Source organism: Hippoglossus hippoglossus, chromosome 10 (assembly GCF_009819705.1).
Source record: "Hippoglossus hippoglossus isolate fHipHip1 chromosome 10, fHipHip1.pri, whole genome shotgun sequence".
Lineage (NCBI taxonomy): Eukaryota > Metazoa > Chordata > Actinopteri > Pleuronectiformes > Pleuronectidae > Hippoglossus > Hippoglossus hippoglossus.
In genome coordinates this window covers 13,388,572-13,408,940 of record NC_047160.1, presented here as the reverse complement: position 1 = coordinate 13,408,940, position 20,369 = coordinate 13,388,572, and the positions used below count along the sequence as shown (strand labels likewise).

Below are 20,369 nucleotides of genomic sequence, written 5' to 3'. Positions count from 1 at the left end.
TTTAGAAAGAGAACCACACAAGCAAAACAATTTTAATAGAATATAGAAACTAAAACAAATATATAAAATCAAATAAAACTAAAGTAATAAAATACTGTTAGAGGTAGTGCAAATTCATGTATCAATGTAATAAATCAATATTACATAAAATATAACATTGACAGTGTTCTAGGTTTCTACAGTAATACTGTGAATACTGAGCTTTTAACAACCTCTAATATTTTTACACCGTGTATGGAACGTCTAAATATTTCATCCCCCACTGCCTGCAGGGAAAGTCTGTCTGTGGTAACAGGTTTATAAAGGGACCAGTGGCATCATAATAAGGTAGAGTTCCTACAGGATATCATTTCACTTATACTGATGCAGGCCATAGTATCCGTCATGAGGAGGCTGCACTTCTAATCAGATAATTCAAGCCTGAACCTCTTGTCAGTCTGTCATGATTTACTGCAGGGAGCCATTGTTAATGATGTTAGTAACATTCAATCTCTGCTGTGACGTAGACCTATTAGTCACACAAACATTTTTATCATTAGTAACCTGAGATGACACTGTCTTCTGCAGGAAATCTATGTCAAACATCTTTAACCTATGTTACTTTAGTTTATATTGTGTTTGAAGTTGTGGTTGATCAAATCACCACAAAACTATACCTGACACACAGTAGATCTTGGGTGTCTGTTATTATTTATACAGTATGTGTGCGCATTATTCTCTTGTGTGCACCAGACTTTGAGGTGACAGGAAACACAAAGTGATGGAGGAAGTAATCAAAACGTACAAAGGTACAAACAAATCGACAAAAATGTCCTAAAGTAAAAGTATCACATTCAATTTTCACCTCAAGTAAAAGCAAGTACTTGCTTTTAAATATACTTAAAGTATTAAAAGAAAAAGTATTTGCCAAGTGCAGTGTATTCCTGAATGCAACTACTATATCAATAACTGTGCATATTTTGTTTAATACAAGAACAACACAGTTGTCATATTAATAAAGAATGCTACAGATGATGCTACTGAAATCACAATCCTGAGCAAAGATTAAGAGGAGTAGAAAATACAGATATTTCATGATATATGTTGTGGAGTAAAAGTAAAGAATACCCCAAAAATAAATCAACTATAAGTAAAGTGGAGATACATGAAATATTTAAGTAAGTAATAATAAGTACAGTAACTAAGTAAATATGATCTATTTTGTTACAACCCACCAGCCCAGACACCATCATTTATCTTGAGATTGAGATTCAAATTCTTTTTACATTACTTTAAACCTTAAGTATTTGAAACGAGACACTACTTTAATTTCGTAGACATAAGCTATATCGCTATATACTATAGCTATAATTACTCACTTGTTTCCTCTTATGAATGAAAAAAGTTTTAAAGACCTAAGGAGTATACAGCCTTCTGTTTGAGGAGAAAATATCAGCATGACTAATTCACAGAGGCAGTCAGAAGAAAGTAAAATATGACTTTAAGAATACTGTAGAACAGGTGAAGTGGTGCTACATTTCCTCCAGCAGAGGGCGATGTTCAACTACAAACTATAAACTATAAACTATAAATTACAAACTATAAACTATAAACTATAAACTACAAACTACAAATTATAAACTTTAAACTACAAACTACAAACTATAAACTATTAACTATTAACTATTAACTATAAACTATAAACTACAAATTACGAACTATAAATGACATAATGTAAACTACAAACTACAAACTACAAACTACAATTTACAAACTAGGGCTACGTTGTAGCACTAACGGGCCCGAGCACAGGCATTTTGAAGCCTGTTGCGGTTAGTGGAGAGAGCGATCAATGACCAAGCGCACGTCTCTGCGTTGCATGCATTTTGTGCACTGCGGCAAGGATAAACGCTTCACTTCCTGCCTCCGTCACGCGATGTCGATCCTTGCCTGCTAATTGCTCATTACGGTCCAGGCTATCAATTGCACATCACACTGTGAACATTTTATGTAAATCGAATGATAGTTGAAAAACAAAGCTTACTTCCTGTTCCCAGTAGGTGGCGCCATCACTATTATTACATACAGACTAATATATCTGTTCAAGTAGGGGCTCTGATGTAGCGTGAGCAATTTTGTGTCAAGTAGTATCAGTAGGTGGCGCTATGACCCTGAACTAATATTAATATATGGATGTGTTCAGGTCAGGATTGTGATCATAGGTCAGTAGTTCGGAGCCGGTTGGATACTGCAGGGTGGATTTACAAAGTACTTCCTGTTTCATGGCGAATCAGTAGGTGGCGCTATGACACTGAGGAAATATTAACACATAGAGCTGTTCAGGCTTGGACTCTAATCATGTGACAGAAGTTTGGTAGTGATAGGACTATGCACACTGGAGTTATGACAACATCGTGTCCTTTGGCGAAGGATGATCCTTCGCCGCACCACAATGTTGCCAGGGTTTGAGGAAATGTCACAATTCTGACCATGGTCCATTGACTTCTCTCAGCTCATTTGAGCTCTATATTGTTAAGCAGCCAGGAGCAGTGCATCAAAGTATAAAACATGTCACTTCCTGTAGCCAGCAGGTGGCGCTGTGTTTTTAAGCCATGATTTCTGTGTAGATGTCATCAGGCCGGGATTCTTGTCTTACATGTCTAGTTTGGACTCGATTGGACAAAATATGTCCGAGATACAGAACCTCATGTTTTGATGGCGTGTCATCAAAATGCTACGCCACGCCACGGTCACACCGTGTGATGAAATCATATATACCGAGGTAGTTTATATCTCCATCTTGTTGAGATGACATTCCCAGAAGTTGAAGTTGATCTGATGAAAGCCCTACGACAAGTTCGTCAAAGTAAAAATGTGGCAAATGGCCAAAATGGCCACTAAAGTCAAAATGGCGGGCTTCCTGTTTGGTCTAGCATATCTATCCAAGAGACCTTTTTGTTTGTCATGAAAAGACACATGGCCCTATCGATTTTTGTAGATGTCGGCCAATCGTAGTGCCGGGGCTGCACTTTAGGGGGCGCTAGTCAGTTATTTTGCCACGCCCATTCCTTAAAACCATATGAATATCTTCGGGGGGGGGGGGGGGGGGGCTGTTGATACACACATGTAGTTTGAGGGAGACTGAAGTATGAACACTGAAGTTACAGCAATTTCGTGTTTCACAACTTTGACGCCACGCCACTATTATGGCGTTTGACGAAAAGTCACAGTAATCTTATGCCTTCATTAACAATGTCTTGAGACCCAGTTGCCACAGTTTGATATGGTTACATTAAGTGGATGAGGAGGAATACATCCAAGTGGAAGACATGCAAAAAACAAGATAACTAACTAACTAACTATGCTTTCACCGATCTTCACAAAAATCGTAGCCCAGGTGTATCATGACCAGACAAACAAAAAAGGTCAGAGGTGCAATTGGAAAAAACCAACAGGAAGCCCGCCATTTTGACTTTAGTGGCCATATTGGACATTTTCCACATTTTTACTTTGATGTACTTGTCCCAGGACTTTCATCAGATCAACTTGCATGCAACGCGGAGACGTGCGCTTGGTCATTGATCGCTCTCTCCACTAACCGCAACAGGCTTCAAAATGCCTGTGCTCGGGCCCGTTAGTGCTACAACGTAGCCCTAGTTTGACTTGCAATTCACCCAATCTGCCATTTTAACAACAGTTTGAGTTTTCACAGGAAAAGCATGTGTTACTGATAACATTAGATATGGCTCTGTTGTGTGTTAGTGTGCCAGGAAGCCATGGCAGTGTGACAGTGAAGCAGCGAAAACAACAGCAGGAACACCCAGAAGCTGAGGCAGCTGCATGAAATTCATTTTTTGGTCGCACATGTATGTGATGAATATCAAACCGTATTTTTAAAATGAAAAAGGGCATTGAAAGGTTCAAATCTAATAAAAAAAAATGCATTTTTGCAAGTTTTAAAACTAAGGTTTCATGCCTTGCATGGTGCTTTTTACAGTCTGAAAAAAATGTTATCTCTGAAAACATTATTTAGTATTAGAGTTTTCCATGTTTGAATTCTTGAAAAAATATAAATAACTCAAAACGGGTGCTCGTACGTTAGATAAAGAAATTCTGAAAGGTTTACACTTGAGTTTTTTTTTATTCATGTGAAACTTTGAGGACGTACACCTGCAATCCTATTGCGGTTTGTTGATTTCAGAGTTGAGTTTAAAGTTTTCAGTTTGAAAGTTTTTTAATTTTCCCACACGTTGTCACATGTGCTTTCCTTGCTCACTGGGTTGCGTTCTTATAAAGCCTAGTGGCACTTATAAAATGCAGTAAATGGGTGGATATTGAGTCAGCGGCTATGGTTTAGAGAGGGTCGTCCACTGAACAGAAAGTTGGTAGTTCGATCTCCATATCCTCAGTTTGCATTCCAAAGTTTCCTCGGGCAAGATGCTGACATACAGTATTCTACCTTACAGTTGTACTGACAGTGTATGAGTGGTGTGTTTTGAAATGCTGTATGAATGTGTACGTGAATGGGTAAATGTGACAAGGACTGTAAAGCACTTTGAGTGGTTGATATTGTTGGAGTAACAGTTAATCAATTATTGAATCAGAAATTAATAAAAGATTATTATGATAATAACTTTAAACGGGGGGGGACCAACCTTCAGAGGAATGGAAAGAAGCCAATTCACTTTGGCACATTCAGTCTCATAAAAACTACTCTGGTTAATAACTAACTTGATAAATATAACCAAAATCACCACATCAGTAGTCAGCAGAGGTTGAAGAGTTTGGAGTTCTGCTGAGTAGATTCAATCATTAATAGAAATTTTGATAATTATTTTATTTTACAGCCAAATTTAATGTGAATGAACGGATGCTCAAGGCCCAACAATAAGTAGAGTCTATTTACCATGTAAGTAAAAGCAACTGAATCTGAAAAACACGCAGCTACAGGGAAGTAAATGGACAGATACTCAGGTCCCATTTGCTGCTACAGTTTGGAGATACTGCCCCTGAAAGACATGTGGGGGTGTAATAATGATGATGATGATGATTGGATCATGGCGGTGAGGTCAAAGGTCAGGATTTAACTTAATGTTTGCAACAAATCTTATCACAAAGGAGGCACCAGCCGTGTCTGAAGACTTAGGTTACTGTGGATCATCACTGTCATGGGTTGTTTATGCTCTTCATATGTTGGACTGCCCTCGTTACGCTTGTGTCTTCACGTGTGTTCTCCCCTGTGTGTGTGTGTGTGTACGTGGCGCTGTACTGTCTCAAGTAGATGTGAGAATGCTCTGTGAGATAACCAGTACGTGTGAATCTGTTCCGAACGCACACACACACACACACACACACGCACGCACGCACGCACGCACGCACGTACGCACGCACGCACACACACACACACACACACACACACACACACACACACACACACACACACACACACATACACACACACAGAGTCGTGTCTCCATTACTTCAGAGGACATTACATTGAACCTAAACCTGACCCTAAAACATTTCTTCATCTTAAAATGTTATGATTTTCGTTGTGGGGATTTGCTTTTTGTCCCCATAAGGAAGACAAGTCCCCATTATATGACTGTGTAAACTGATTTAGGTCCCAACAACATAAGTAATACCTGGACCATACACACACACACACACACACACACACACACACACACACACACACACACACACTGATGCACCCCTGCATCCCCGCGCTGCCCACCAGGCCGAGGAGTGTGGTGTTTTTGTTTGTTGGTGTCACATTTTGACTCCTCCCAGCTCCGCATCCTATAAAACTCCACCGCTCACAGCTTCTCAGTGGGGTTTGCTGACTTCCAACCCGAGGGGACTTCACTGTCAGCCCGGGCTAGCCCTCCAACCAGTGCCACCAGCCTCCATTACCACTGGTCTCTGCAAACCGCCCCAAGCAACAAACAAAAAAATGGCTCCTTTTGAGAAATCCATGGAGATGATGCCCTTCAAGCAAAGGAGATGTCTTGGTGAGTCATTTTCAGATCATTCTTCAATATTCTTGCATCAACAGTTTGGCCGTACAATGCATTGGATGTCTCTTTAAGATGTGTTTAAACGTGTACAAATATCTCTGTGTAGAAACAAGAAAAGATGAAGTGTGCAGCATTCGCTCTAAATTCCCCAACAAGTTACCTGTGAGTTATTTTGATTCAGTTATTTTACAAAGTAAATGCATTTAACGCCCAGTTTTACTCTTTTTTTGCACCACTGGCTGATCACTGGCGTGTTTTTGTGTGCAGGTAATTGTTGAACGTTACATCCGTGAAAAGACTCTCCCCCTGTTGGACAAAACAAAGTTCCTGGTTCCCTTTGAGCTCACATTGGGTCAGTTCCTCTGCCTGCTCAGGTAAATGATCTGTGAAACTGTGTCACACATCTTTCAGATTTTTATCACCTTTTTTTCTTCTCAATTCAACCCTTCCTCCTTTTTCTTCTCCCGGGCTGTCAGACTTATTGTTCTCTCACCTCTGCCTCCTTCTCACTCTCTCCCCCTTTTTGTACTTAAACTGCTGTTTTCTGACTTTTCATCACTTCCTCCTGTCAGGAATAAGATTGACTTGGAGTCTACACAGGCCCTGTTCCTCCTGGTGGCAGAGAGGAGCATGTCCTGTATGTCCTCCAGCATGGGAGAGGTTTACTCTCGCCACAGCGACACAGACGGCTTCCTCTACATCACCTACGCCTCGCAGGAGATGTTCGGAGCAGCCCAGCCAGCCGCCAGCCCGCACTGCTGAGCGTGAGAAAGAAACTAAATGAACTGAACCCAGACCGATAGTGCATGGTGACGCCACACAAACAAGCAAGGACAAACTGAGCCCAGCCAAGACTGATTTGTCAACTTTAATACCCACAAACTGCATCTCATTCTACCTCATGAACCCTTCTGGACATTTAAACACACACAAAAATCACTTGGAATCTCAAGAAACCAAGACTGGGCATATAGTAGGACAAAAATCCCCCTGATGAAGACATTTGTTTTAGGCTGATTGATAATTTGATTTCTATCAGGAGATATTAGGAGAAAAAAACCTAGATGTGACTTGTTAGAGTTCTGTAAATCAACTCTGAGCATTGTAGTCACCCACTGTTGTTTGAGCTTCAGTGCAAACGTCCCAATTTTCACACAATTGCACAGCCAGTTCATGCAGGGTAAAACCACCACCTTCTTCTTCTCCACTCTACAAACAAACAAAATGTAGTCAGTGTCTTGCTGGTAATCAGGCCCCTTCTTAGCACTTATCTCTCCTTCCTCCTCTCTTTTCTCTGATCGACTCTTTGTCTCTGCTTCTCCAAAAAATGTGAAATTCTACTCTGGACTCACGCAGATCATGGCAGGGACTCTTGATGTGTTCTGTCTCCAGCTGTCACTATTCCAATAAAAAAAAAGACCTCTTGACCTTTAAATGAGTGGAGTTGGTGTGATTTTTTAGCTTAAATATGAAATTATGAAATATGATGCACTGCTGGTCCCTTTTACCTGACTTTGGTTTTTCTTGCTTGCTCGAAATGTTGTTCCACAGATGTTTCGAGGTCATTGAACAGAGATTTCCTCACGTTTAGCATCTAAAGCATCATTAACAGATGTTGTTTTATCACATTTTGGGCTTCCTAGTGCATAAGAATATTAGCTAAGTCAATTCCCGGTGCTCATAAGCTTTGTACTCATGCATCCAGGTTCCTCATTCCTCACCTGCCTCTGAGAAGTGGCACTCCCTCCACACAACGGCATTATATAAGCATGACCCGGTTGACTATCTGCAGGGGTCAGTGTGTCAGAGGGCTGGTGGTGGTGATGGGGGGGACAACGTTATTTTTAGACATCCAAGGGACAATTGTGACCAAAAAACATGGAGAGGCGGCGGAGATAGAAAAGAGTCAAGGGACTGACAGGAATACAGATGAAAAACAAAGAATCAGAAGAAGAAAAACAAGGAGACGCGGCTCTGCATAAACAGTAGAAGAAAAGGAAGGAAGAGGGGGAGAAAGAGACGAGGGGAAAATAGTGACGTCCCTGCAGGAAAAAGGAAACAAAGTAAAGGAGAGATATAGGTGGAGGGGGAGGGCCACAGCTATCTAAACACACAGTGTAGAGAAACGCAGGGTCGTGCAGTCGGGCCCACGCTCACTTCACACCACCGTGGCCATTCCAACAGCTTTCTGTCAATGTATTATCACCAGCACAACAACAGGGACCAAGCTGCTTCCACATGTAAATCATCTATTCTGACCACAGAGGACTCTGAGTTTTCTAAATTCACTCCAATGCTTCCTCGTTCTTATGACATGATTTTACAGTTAGTTTTTAAAACACCAAAATGCTTTACTCCTAATTTGAGCATCATATCTCACATGTCGCACACAACATCTGCGTCAAATTACATAAAACATCAAGGACTATCAGAGCAACACAACATTGTTACATGTTCAACACTGGATTTTCATCATAGCTGCAGTCTGCGGTGGTTATTTTCATACAGTTTATAGAAATAGCAAATAAAATGTAAGCTTTTCACAGTCAGTCATGCTCCACATCATTTTCAAAAACTAGCTTCTGTATTTTCTTTTTTTCTTTGCTATTGTATAAACCTGTGTAAATAACCACTGCAGACTGCAGCAAATGATATAACACGTCAGAGCAACACACATATGTTCACCACTGGATTTTAATCACTGATTCGAAGAGCGTCTGCCTCCACCAAGACCCAACAGTCTCCTTCAATTCAGTCAAGCTGAACCAATAGATATCAGTCTGATTTTATTCATCAAGATCTATTAATTATTCTCTGGGAAATTTGTGAAAATGTAACTGCAAAATGTAATGAAAACTGCTTCTTCCCTGAACGTAACAATATTCTTCCACCAAGTTTCCTGGTAATCTGACCGGTAGTTTTTATGTCATGCTGCTAACAATCAAACAAACAAAAAAAATCAGATGAAAACAGAACCTCCTTGGTGGAGTAACTACACACTAACAGACATTCACTTTTTTATAGTATTGCGATAACATTGAGGCAAATCGATCTCGCTCTCTGTTACGGTTCAATTTGTAGTATTGACACATATTGTGATTGTTGCTGTTTAAGATTATTTTGTATCTGTTTTATGTAAATGTTAAATTAATAAATGTCAGGAATCACAATTTATCAACATCAACATCCCAGTTGGAAAGGTGAACTGGTTTATGTTCACAGTTCACTGTCTCTACAGCAGAGGACATGAAACAAAACCATACATAGAGTTCCAACTGGCCCTAATAGGACTCCACATCCAAACACAATACCTGTAATAACCAATCAAGACACAAGGGAGCGCCTCTGGACTTTATCAGACAAGACATTTCCTGCTGCTGTGGTTAAAAATAACAAAACAGCAGGAGGAAATGATGAGATGAGACAATACTGACTTAAAATCTACTGGATTTGTGACCAGAAAACTGACGAGTGTCCCGATGAAGGAGAAACACACGTCTCGCTGTGTGTCATGTGAAAATGAAAGGAAACACTGAGGTGTTGAGAAGTAGACTGATGCCCTCAACTCTGGTTCCAGCTACAATTATCACCCTGCAGTTACAAGCCTCCGCCAAACAGTGCAGTTTCAGTCTAGATACATTCTTACCGAGCTCATATGAGGTCACTGTGACCTTTGACCACTGAAATCTAATAATTGAATCTTTGAGTCCAAGTGACAACTGGTCAAACTGTGAGGAAATTTACTTGAAATAACATGTTCAAGAGGCCAAAAGCATATATTTTGTGAGGCTAATGTGTCCTTGACCTTTGACCACCTAAATCTTATCAGTCAATCCTTGAATCTGAGTAAAGATTTTTGCCAAATGTGAAAGGATCATCTCGAGGCATCTTTAAGGTAATATGTTCAAGAAGCAAAAAGGGTTTTGTGAGGTCACAGTGACTTTGACATTTGACCTCTGAATTCTAATCATGACTTCCTTGAGTCCAAGTGAACGTTTGTGCCAGATGAGATTACCTGAGGGTGTTCTTCATGTCATTTACACATGAACATGTGGTCACCGTGACCTTGACTTTTCACCTCCAAAATCGAATCAGTTGAATGAAGCTGAACGTTTGTACTAAAATTAAAGATATTCCCTCAAACCTTCTCTGAGCTGTGGCCTTCACAAGCCCAAAAACATGTTTTGTGGGGTCACAGTGACCTTGACCTTTAACTTTTGATCACCACATTCTAGTCAGATCAAGCTTGACTCTGACTGAAGAATTTTATAAAATTTGAAGAAATTCCCAGAAGGCGTTGATGAGGTAAATCTATATCATCTATCTTTCTATTATCTATCTATCATCTATCATCTATCTTTCTATTATCTATCTATCATCTATCATCTATCATCTATCATCTATCTTTCTATTATCTATCTATCATCTATCATCTATCATCTATCATCTATCATCTATCATCTATCTATCATCTATCTTTCTATTATCTATCTATCATCTATCATCTATCATCTATCTTTCATCTATTATCTATCTATCATCTATCTTTCTATTATCTATCTATCATCTATGATCTATCTTTCTATTATCTACCAATCTATTATCTATCTATCATCTATCATCTATCATCTATCATCTATCTATCATCTATCGTTCGATTATCTATCATCTATCTATCATCTATCTTTCTATTATCTATCTATCATCTATCATCTATCATCTATCATCTATCTTTCTATTATCTATCATCTATCATCTATCATCTATCATCTATCATCTATCATCTATCTATCATCTATCTATCATCTATCATCTATCTATCATCTATCATCTATCATCTATCATCTATCTATCATCTATCATCTATCTATCATCTATCATCTATCATCTATCATCTATCTATCATCTATCTTTCTATTATCTATCTATCATCTATTATCTATCTTTCTATTATCTATCTATCATCTATCTTTCTATTATCTATCTATCATCTATCTTTCTATTATCTATCTATCATCTATCATCTATCTATCATCTATCATCTATCATCTATCATCTATCTATCATCTATCATCTATCATCTATCTTCTATCTTTCATCTATTATCTATCTATCATCTATCTTTCTATTATCTATCTATCACCTATCATCTATCTTTCTATGATCTACCTATCTATTATCTATCTATCATCTATCATCTATCATCTATCATCTATCTTTCATCTTTCATCTATCATCTATCTTCTATCATCTATCATCTATCATCTATCTTCTATCATCTAGTATCTATCTATCATCTATCATCTATCTTCTATCATCTTTCATCTATCATCTATCATCTATCATCTAGTATCTATCTATCATCTATCATCTATCATCTATCTATCATCTATCATCTATCATCTATCTATCATCTATCATCTATCTTTCTATTATCTATCATCTATCTATCATCTATCTATCATCTATCTATCATCTATCATCTATCTATCATCTATCTATCATCTATCATCTATCATCTATCATCTATCTATCATCTATCTATCATCTATCTATCATCTATCATCTATCTATCATCTATCTATCTTTCTATTATCTATCTATCATCTGTCATCTATCTATCATCTATCATCTATCATCTATCATCTATCATTTATGTATCATCTATCATCTATTATCTATCTATCATCTATCATCTATCATCTATCATCTATTATCTATCATCTATCTATCATCTATCATCTATCATCTATCATGTATCATCTATCTTTCTATCATCTATCATCTATCATCTATCTATCATCTATCATCTATCATCTTTCTATCATCTATCTATCATCTATCATCTATCATCTATCATCTATCATCTATCTATCATCTATCATCTATCATCTATCTTTCTATTATCTATCTATCATCTATCATCTATCATCTATCTATCATCTATCATCTATCATCTATCATCTATCTTTCTATTATCTATCTATCATCTATCATCTATCATCTATCTATCATCTATCATCTATCATCTATCTATCATCTATCATCTATCATCTATCATCTATTATCTATCTATCATCTATCATCTATCTATCATCTATCTATTATCTTTCTATTATCTATCTATCATCTGTCATCTATCTATCATCTATCATATATCATCTATCATTTATGTATCATCTATCATCTATTATCTATCTATCATCTATCATCTATCATCTATCATCTATCTATCATCTATCATCTATCATCTATCTATCATCTATCATCTATCTATCATCTATCATCTATCATCTATCTATCTTTCTATTATCTATCTATCATCTATCATCTATCATCTATCTATCATCTATCTATCTATCTTTCTATTATCTATCTATCATCTATCATCTATCTATCATCTATCATCTATCTATCTTTCTATTATCTATCTATCATCTATCATCTATCATCTATCATCTATCATCTATCATCTATCTATCATCTATCTATCATCTATCTATCTATCTTTCTATTATCTATCTATCATCTATCATCTATCTATCATCTATCTATCTTTCTATTATCTATCTATCATCTGTCATCTATCTATCATCTATCATCTATCATTTATGTATCATCTATCATCTATAATCTATCTATCATCTATCATCTATCTATCATCTATCATCTATCATCTATCATCTATCTATCATCTATCTATCATCTATCTATCATCTATCATCTATCATCTATAATCTATCATCTATCTATCATCTATCATCTATCTATCATCTATCATCTATCATCTATCTTTCTATCTTTCTATCTTTCTATCATCTATCATCTATCATCTATCATCTATCTATCATCTATCATCTATCTTTCTTTTATCTATCTTTCTTTTATCTATCATCTATCATCTATCTATCATCTATCATCTATCTTTCTTTTATCTATCATCTATCATCTATCATCTATCTTTCTATTATCTATCTATCATCTATCTATCATCTATCATCTATCATCTATCATCTATCTATCTTTCTATTATCTATCTATCATCTATCTATCATCTATCTATCATCTATCTATCTTTCTATTATCTATCTATCATCTGTCATCTATCTATCATCTATCTATCTTTCTATTATCTATCTATCATCTGTCATCTATCTATCATCTATCATCTATCATCTATCATCTATCATCTATCATTTATGTATCATCTATCATCTATCATCTATCATCTATTATCTATCTATCATCTATCATCTATCTATCATCTATCATCTATCATCTATCTTTCTATCATCTATCATCTATCATCTATCATCTATCTATCATCTATCATCTATCATCTATCTATCTTTCTATTATCTATCTATCATCTGTCATCTATCTATCATCTATCTATCATCTATCTATCATCTATCTATCTTTCTATTATCTATCTATCATCTGTCATCTATCTATCATCTATCATCTATCATCTATCATTTATGTATCATCTATCATCTATTATCTATCTATCATCTATCATCTATCTATCATCTATCATCTATCATCTATCTTTCTATCATCTATCATCTATCATCTATCATCTATCTATCATCTATCATCTATCATCTTTCTATCATCTATCTATCATCTATCATCTATCTATCATCTATCATCTATCATCTATCATCTATCTATCATCTATCTTTCTATTATCTATCTATCATCTATCATCTATCATCTATCTATCATCTATCTATCATCTATCTTTTTATTATCTATCTATCATCTATCATCTATTATCTATCATCTATCTATCATCTATCATCTATCATCTATCATCTATCTATCATCTATCATCTATCTATCATCTATCATCTATCATCTATCATCTATCATCTTTCTATCATCTATCTATCATCTATCATCTATCTATCATCTATCATCTATCTATCATCTATCTATCATCTATCATCTATCTATCATCTATCATCTATCTATCATCTATCATCTATCATCTATCTTTCTATCATCTATCATCTATCTATCATCTATCATCTATCATCTATCTATCATCTATCATCTATCTTTCTTTTATCTATCATCTATCATCTATCTATCATCTATCTATCATCTATCTATCTATCTATCTATCTTTCTATTATCTATCTATCTATCATCTATCATCTATCATCTATCATCTATCTATCATCTATCTATCATCTATCTATCTATCTATCTTTCTATTATCTATCATCTATCTATCATCTATCTATCATCTATCTATCTATCATCTATCTATCATCTATTATCTATCTATCATCTATCATCTATCTTTCTATTATCTATCATCTATCTTTCTATCATCTATATTTCTATTATCTATCATCTATCTATCATCTATCTATCATCTATCTTTTTATTATAAATCTATCATCTATCATCTATCTATCATCTATCATCTATCTATCATCTATCATCTATCATCTATCTATCATCTATCATCTATCATCTATCTTTCTATCTTTCTATCATCTTTCTATCATCTATCTATCATCTATCATCTATCTTTCTTTTATCTATCATCTATCATCTATCATCTATCTATCATCTATCATCTATCTATCATCTATCATCTATCTTTCTTTTATCTATCATCTATCATCTATCATCTATCTTTCTATTATCTATCATCTATCTATCATCTATCTATCATCTATCATCTATCATCTATCTATCATCTATCTATCTTTCTATTATCTATCTATCATCTATCATCTATCATCTATCTATCATCTATCTATCATCTATCTATCATCTATCATCTATCTATCATCTATCTATCTTTCTATTAACTATCTATCATCTATCATCTATCTATCATCTATCTATCTATCTATCTATCTTTCTATTATCTATCTATCATCTATCATCTATCATCTATCTATCTTTCTATCTTTCTATTATCTATCATCTATCATCTATCTTTCATCTATCTTTCATCTATCTTTCTATTATCTATCATCTATCTATCATCTATCTTTCTATTATCTATCTATCATCTATCATCTATTATCTATCTATCATCTATCATCTATCATCTATCATCTATCATCTATCATCTATCTATCATCTATCATCTATCTATCATCTATCATCTATCTCTATCATCTATCAATCATCTATCTTTCTATTATCTATCTATCATCTATCATCTATCTATCATCTATCTATCATCTATTATCTATCTATCATCTATCATCTATCTTTCTATTATCTATCATCTATCTATCATCTATCTTTCTATTATCTATCTATCATCTATCATCTATCTTTCTATTATCTGTCTATCATCTATCATCTATCATCTATCATCTATTATCTATTATCTATCTATTATCTATCTATCATCTATCTTTCTATTATCTATCATCTATCTTTCTATTATCTATCTTTCTATCATCTATCATCTATCATCTATCTATCATCTATTATCTATCTATCATCTATTATCTATCTATCATCTATCATCTATCATTTATTATCTATCTATCATCTATCTTTCTATTATCTATCTATCATCTATGATCTATCTTTCTATTATCTACCAATCTATTATCTATCTATCATCTATCATCTATCATCTATCATCTATCTATCATCTATCGTTCGATTATCTATCATCTATCTATCATCTATCTTTCTATTATCTATCTATCATCTATCATCTATCATCTATCTTTCTATTATCTATCATCTATCTATCATCTATCATCTATCATCTATCTATCATCTATCTATCATCTATCATCTATCTATCATCTATCATCTATCATCTATCATCTATCTATCATCTATCATCTATCTATCATCTATCATCTATCATCTATCATCTATCTATCATCTATCTTTCTATTATCTATCTATCATCTATTATCTATCTTTCTATTATCTATCTATCATCTATCTTTCTATTATCTATCTATCATCTATCTTTCTATTATCTATCTATCATCTATCATCTATCTATCATCTATCATCTATCATCTATCTATCATCTATCATCTATCATCTATCTTCTATCTTTCATCTATTATCTATCTATCATCTATCTTTCTATTATCTATCTATCACCTATCATCTATCTTTCTATGATCTACCTATCTATTATCTATCTATCATCTATCATCTATCATCTATCATCTATCTTTCATCTTTCATCTATCATCTATCATCTATCTTCTATCATCTATCATCTATCATCTATCTTCTATCATCTATCATCTATCTTCTATCATCTATCATCTATCATCTATCTTCTATCATCTATCATCTATCTTTCATCTATCATCTATCATCTATCATCTAGTATCTATCTATCATCTATCATCTATCATCTATCATCTATCATCTATCTATCATCTATCATCTATCATCTATCTATCATCTATCATCTATCTTTCTATTATCTATCATCTATCTATCATCTATCTATCATCTATCTATCATCTATCATCTATCTATCATCTATCATCTATCATCTATCTATCATCTATCTATCATCTATCATCTATCTATCATCTATCTATCTTTCTATTATCTATCTATCATCTGTCATCTATCTATCATCTATCATCTATCATCTATCATTTATGTATCATCTATCATCTATCATCTATTATCTATCTATCATCTATCATCTATTATCTATCATCTATCTATCATCTATCATCTATCATCTATCATCTATCATGTATCATCTATCTTTCTATCATCTATCATCTATCATCTATCTATCATCTATCATCTATCATCTTTCTATCATCTATCTATCATCTATCATCTATCATCTATCATCTATCATCTATCTATCATCTATCATCTATCATCTATCTTTCTATTATCTATCTATCATCTATCATCTATCTATCATCTATCATCTATCATCTATCTTTCTATTATCTATCTATCATCTATCATCTATCATCTATCTATCATCTATCATCTATCATCTATCTATCATCTATCATCTATCATCTATCATCTATTATCTATCTATCATCTATCATCTATCTATCATCTATCTATTATCTTTCTATTATCTATCTATCATCTGTCATCTATCTATCATCTATCATATATCATCTATCATTTATGTATCATCTATCATCTATCATCTATCTATCATCTATCATCTATCATCTATCTATCATCTATCATCTATCTATCATCTATCATCTATCTATCTTTCTATTATCTATCTATCATCTATCATCTATCATCTATCTATCATCTATCTATCTATCTTTCTATTATCTATCTATCATCTATCATCTATCTATCATCTATCATCTATCTATCTTTCTATTATCTATCTATCATCTATCATCTATCATCTATCATCTATCTATCATCTATCTATCATCTATCTATCTATCTTTCTATTATCTATCTATCATCTATCATCTATCTATCATCTATCTATCTTTCTATTATCTATCTATCATCTGTCATCTATCTATCATCTATCATCTATCATTTATGTATCATCTATCATCTATAATCTATCTATCATCTATCATCTATCTATCATCTATCATCTATCATCTATCTATCATCTATCATCTATAATCTATCATCTATCTATCATCTATCTATCATCTATCATCTATCATCTATCTTTCTATCTTTCTATCTTTCTATCATCTATCATCTATCATCTATCATCTATCTATCATCTATCATCTATCTTTCTTTTATCTATCTTTCTTTTATCTATCATCTATCATCTATCTATCATCTATCATCTATCTTTCTTTTATCTATCATCTATCATCTATCATCTATCTTTCTATTATCTATCTATCATCTATCTATCATCTATCATCTATCATCTATCATCTATCTATCTTTCTATTATCTATCTATCATCTATCTATCATCTATCTATCATCTATCTATCTTTCTATTATCTATCTATCATCTGTCATCTATCTATCATCTATCTATCTTTCTATTATCTATCTATCATCTGTCATCTATCTATCATCTATCATCTATCATCTATCATCTATCATTTATGTATCATCTATCATCTATCATCTATCATCTATTATCTATCTATCATCTATCATCTATCTTTCTATCATCTATCATCTATCATCTATCATCTATCATCTATCTATCATCTATCATCTATCATCTATCTATCTTTCTATTATCTATCTATCATCTGTCATCTATCTATCATCTATCTATCATCTATCTATCATCTATCTATCTTTCTATTATCTATCTATCATCTGTCATCTATCTATCATCTATCATCTATCATCTATCATCTATCATCTATCATCTATCATTTATGTATCATCTATCATCTATTATCTATCTATCATCTATCATCTATCATCTATCTATCATCTATCATCTATCATCTATCTTTCTATCATCTATCATCTATCATCTATCATCTATCTATCATCTATCATCTATCATCTTTCTATCATCTATCTATCATCTATCATCTATCTATCATCTATCATCTATCATCTATCATCTATCTATCATCTATCTTTCTATTATCTATCTATCATCTATCATCTATCATCTATCTATCATCTATCTATCATCTATCTTTTTATTATCTATCTATCATCTATCATCTATTATCTATCATCTATCTATCATCTATCATCTATCATCTATCATCTATCTATCATCTATCATCTATCATCTATCTATCATCTATCATCTATCATCTATCATCTTTCTATCATCTATCTATCATCTATCATCTATCTATCATCTATCATCTATCTATCATCTATCTATCATCTATCATCTATCTATCATCTATCATCTATCATCTATCTATCATCTATCATCTATCATCTATCTTTCTATCATCTATCATCTATCTATCATCTATCATCTATCATCTATCATCTATCTATCATCTATCATCTATCTTTCTTTTATCTATCATCTATCATCTATCTATCATCTATCTATCATCTATCTATCTATCTATCTATCTTTCTATTATCTATCTATCTATCATCTATCATCTATCATCTATCTATCATCTATCTATCATCTATCTATCATCTATCTATCTATCTTTCTATTATCTATCATCTATCTATCATCTATCTATCATCTATCTATCTATCATCTATCTATCATCTATTATCTATCTATCATCTATCATCTATCTTTCTATTATCTATCATCTATCTTTCTATCATCTATATTTCTATTATCTATCATCTATCTATCATCTATCTATCATCTATCTTTTTATTATAAATCTATCATCTATCATCTATCTATCATCTATCATCTATCTATCATCTATCATCTATCATCTATCTATCATCTATCATCTATCATCTATCTTTCTATCTTTCTATCATCTATCATCTATCTATCATCTATCTATCATCTATCTATCATCTATCATCTATCTTTCTTTTATCTATCATCTATCATCTATCATCTATCTATCATCTATCATCTATCTATCATCTATCATCTATCTTTCTTTTATCTATCATCTATCATCTATCATCTATCATCTATCTTTCTATTATCTATCATCTATCTATCATCTATCTATCATCTATCATCTATCATCTATCTATCATCTATCTATCTTTCTATTATCTATCTATCATCTATCATCTATCATCTATCTATCATCTATCTATCATCTATCATCTATCTATCATCTATCTATCTTTCTATTATCTATCTATCATCTATCATCTATCTATCATCTATCTATCTATCTATCTATCTTTCTATTATCTATCTATCATCTATCATCTATCTATCTATCTATCTTTCTATCTTTCTATTATCTATCATCTATCATCTATCTTTCATCTATCTTTCATCTATCTTTCTATTATCTATCATCTATCTATCATCTATCTTTCTATTATCTATCTATCATCTATCATCTATTATCTATCTATCATCTATCATCTATCATCTATCATCTATCTATCATCTATCATCTATCTATCATCTATCATCTATCTCTATCATCTATCAATCATCTATCTTTCTATTATCTATCTATCATCTATCATCTATCTATCATCTATCTATCATCTATTATCTATCTATCATCTATCATCTATCTTTCTATTATCTATCATCTATCTATCATCTATCTTTCTATTATCTATCTATCATCTATCATCTATCTTTCTATTATCTGTCTATCATCTATCATCTATCATCTATTATCTATTATCTATCTATTATCTATCTATCATCTATCTTTCTATTATCTATCATCTATCTTTCTATTATCTATCTTTCTATCATCTATCATCTATCATCTATCTATCATCTATTATCTATCTATCATCTATTATC

General features: G+C 33.3%; 1 protein-coding gene across 1 annotated transcript; it reads left to right on the top strand.

Moving 5' to 3' along the window:
- Positions 1-5,801: 5,801 nt before the first annotated feature.
- map1lc3cl (microtubule-associated protein 1 light chain 3 gamma, like) lies at positions 5,802-6,976 on the top strand. The gene is made up of 4 exons (XM_034598650.1): positions 5,802-5,993; positions 6,106-6,161; positions 6,267-6,373; positions 6,572-6,976. The coding sequence occupies exons 1-4, from the start codon at positions 5,936-5,938 to the stop codon at positions 6,759-6,761; spliced, it is 411 nt and encodes a 136-aa protein (XP_034454541.1). The 5' UTR covers positions 5,802-5,935; the 3' UTR covers positions 6,762-6,976.
- The last annotated feature ends 13,393 nt before the right edge of the window (positions 6,977-20,369 follow it).

Bases quoted from the DNA above. Each gene is read 5' to 3' on its own strand.
- map1lc3cl (XM_034598650.1), top strand. From the start codon at position 5,936: ATGGCTCCTTTTGAGAAATCCATGGAGATGATGCCCTTCAAGCAAAGG. The intron at 5,994-6,105 runs GTGAGTCATTTT...ATCTCTGTGTAG, and splicing joins CAAGCAAAGGAGATGTCTTG to AAACAAGAAAAGATGAAGTG. The intron at 6,374-6,571 runs GTAAATGATCTG...TCCTCCTGTCAG, and splicing joins CAGTTCCTCTGCCTGCTCAG to GAATAAGATTGACTTGGAGT.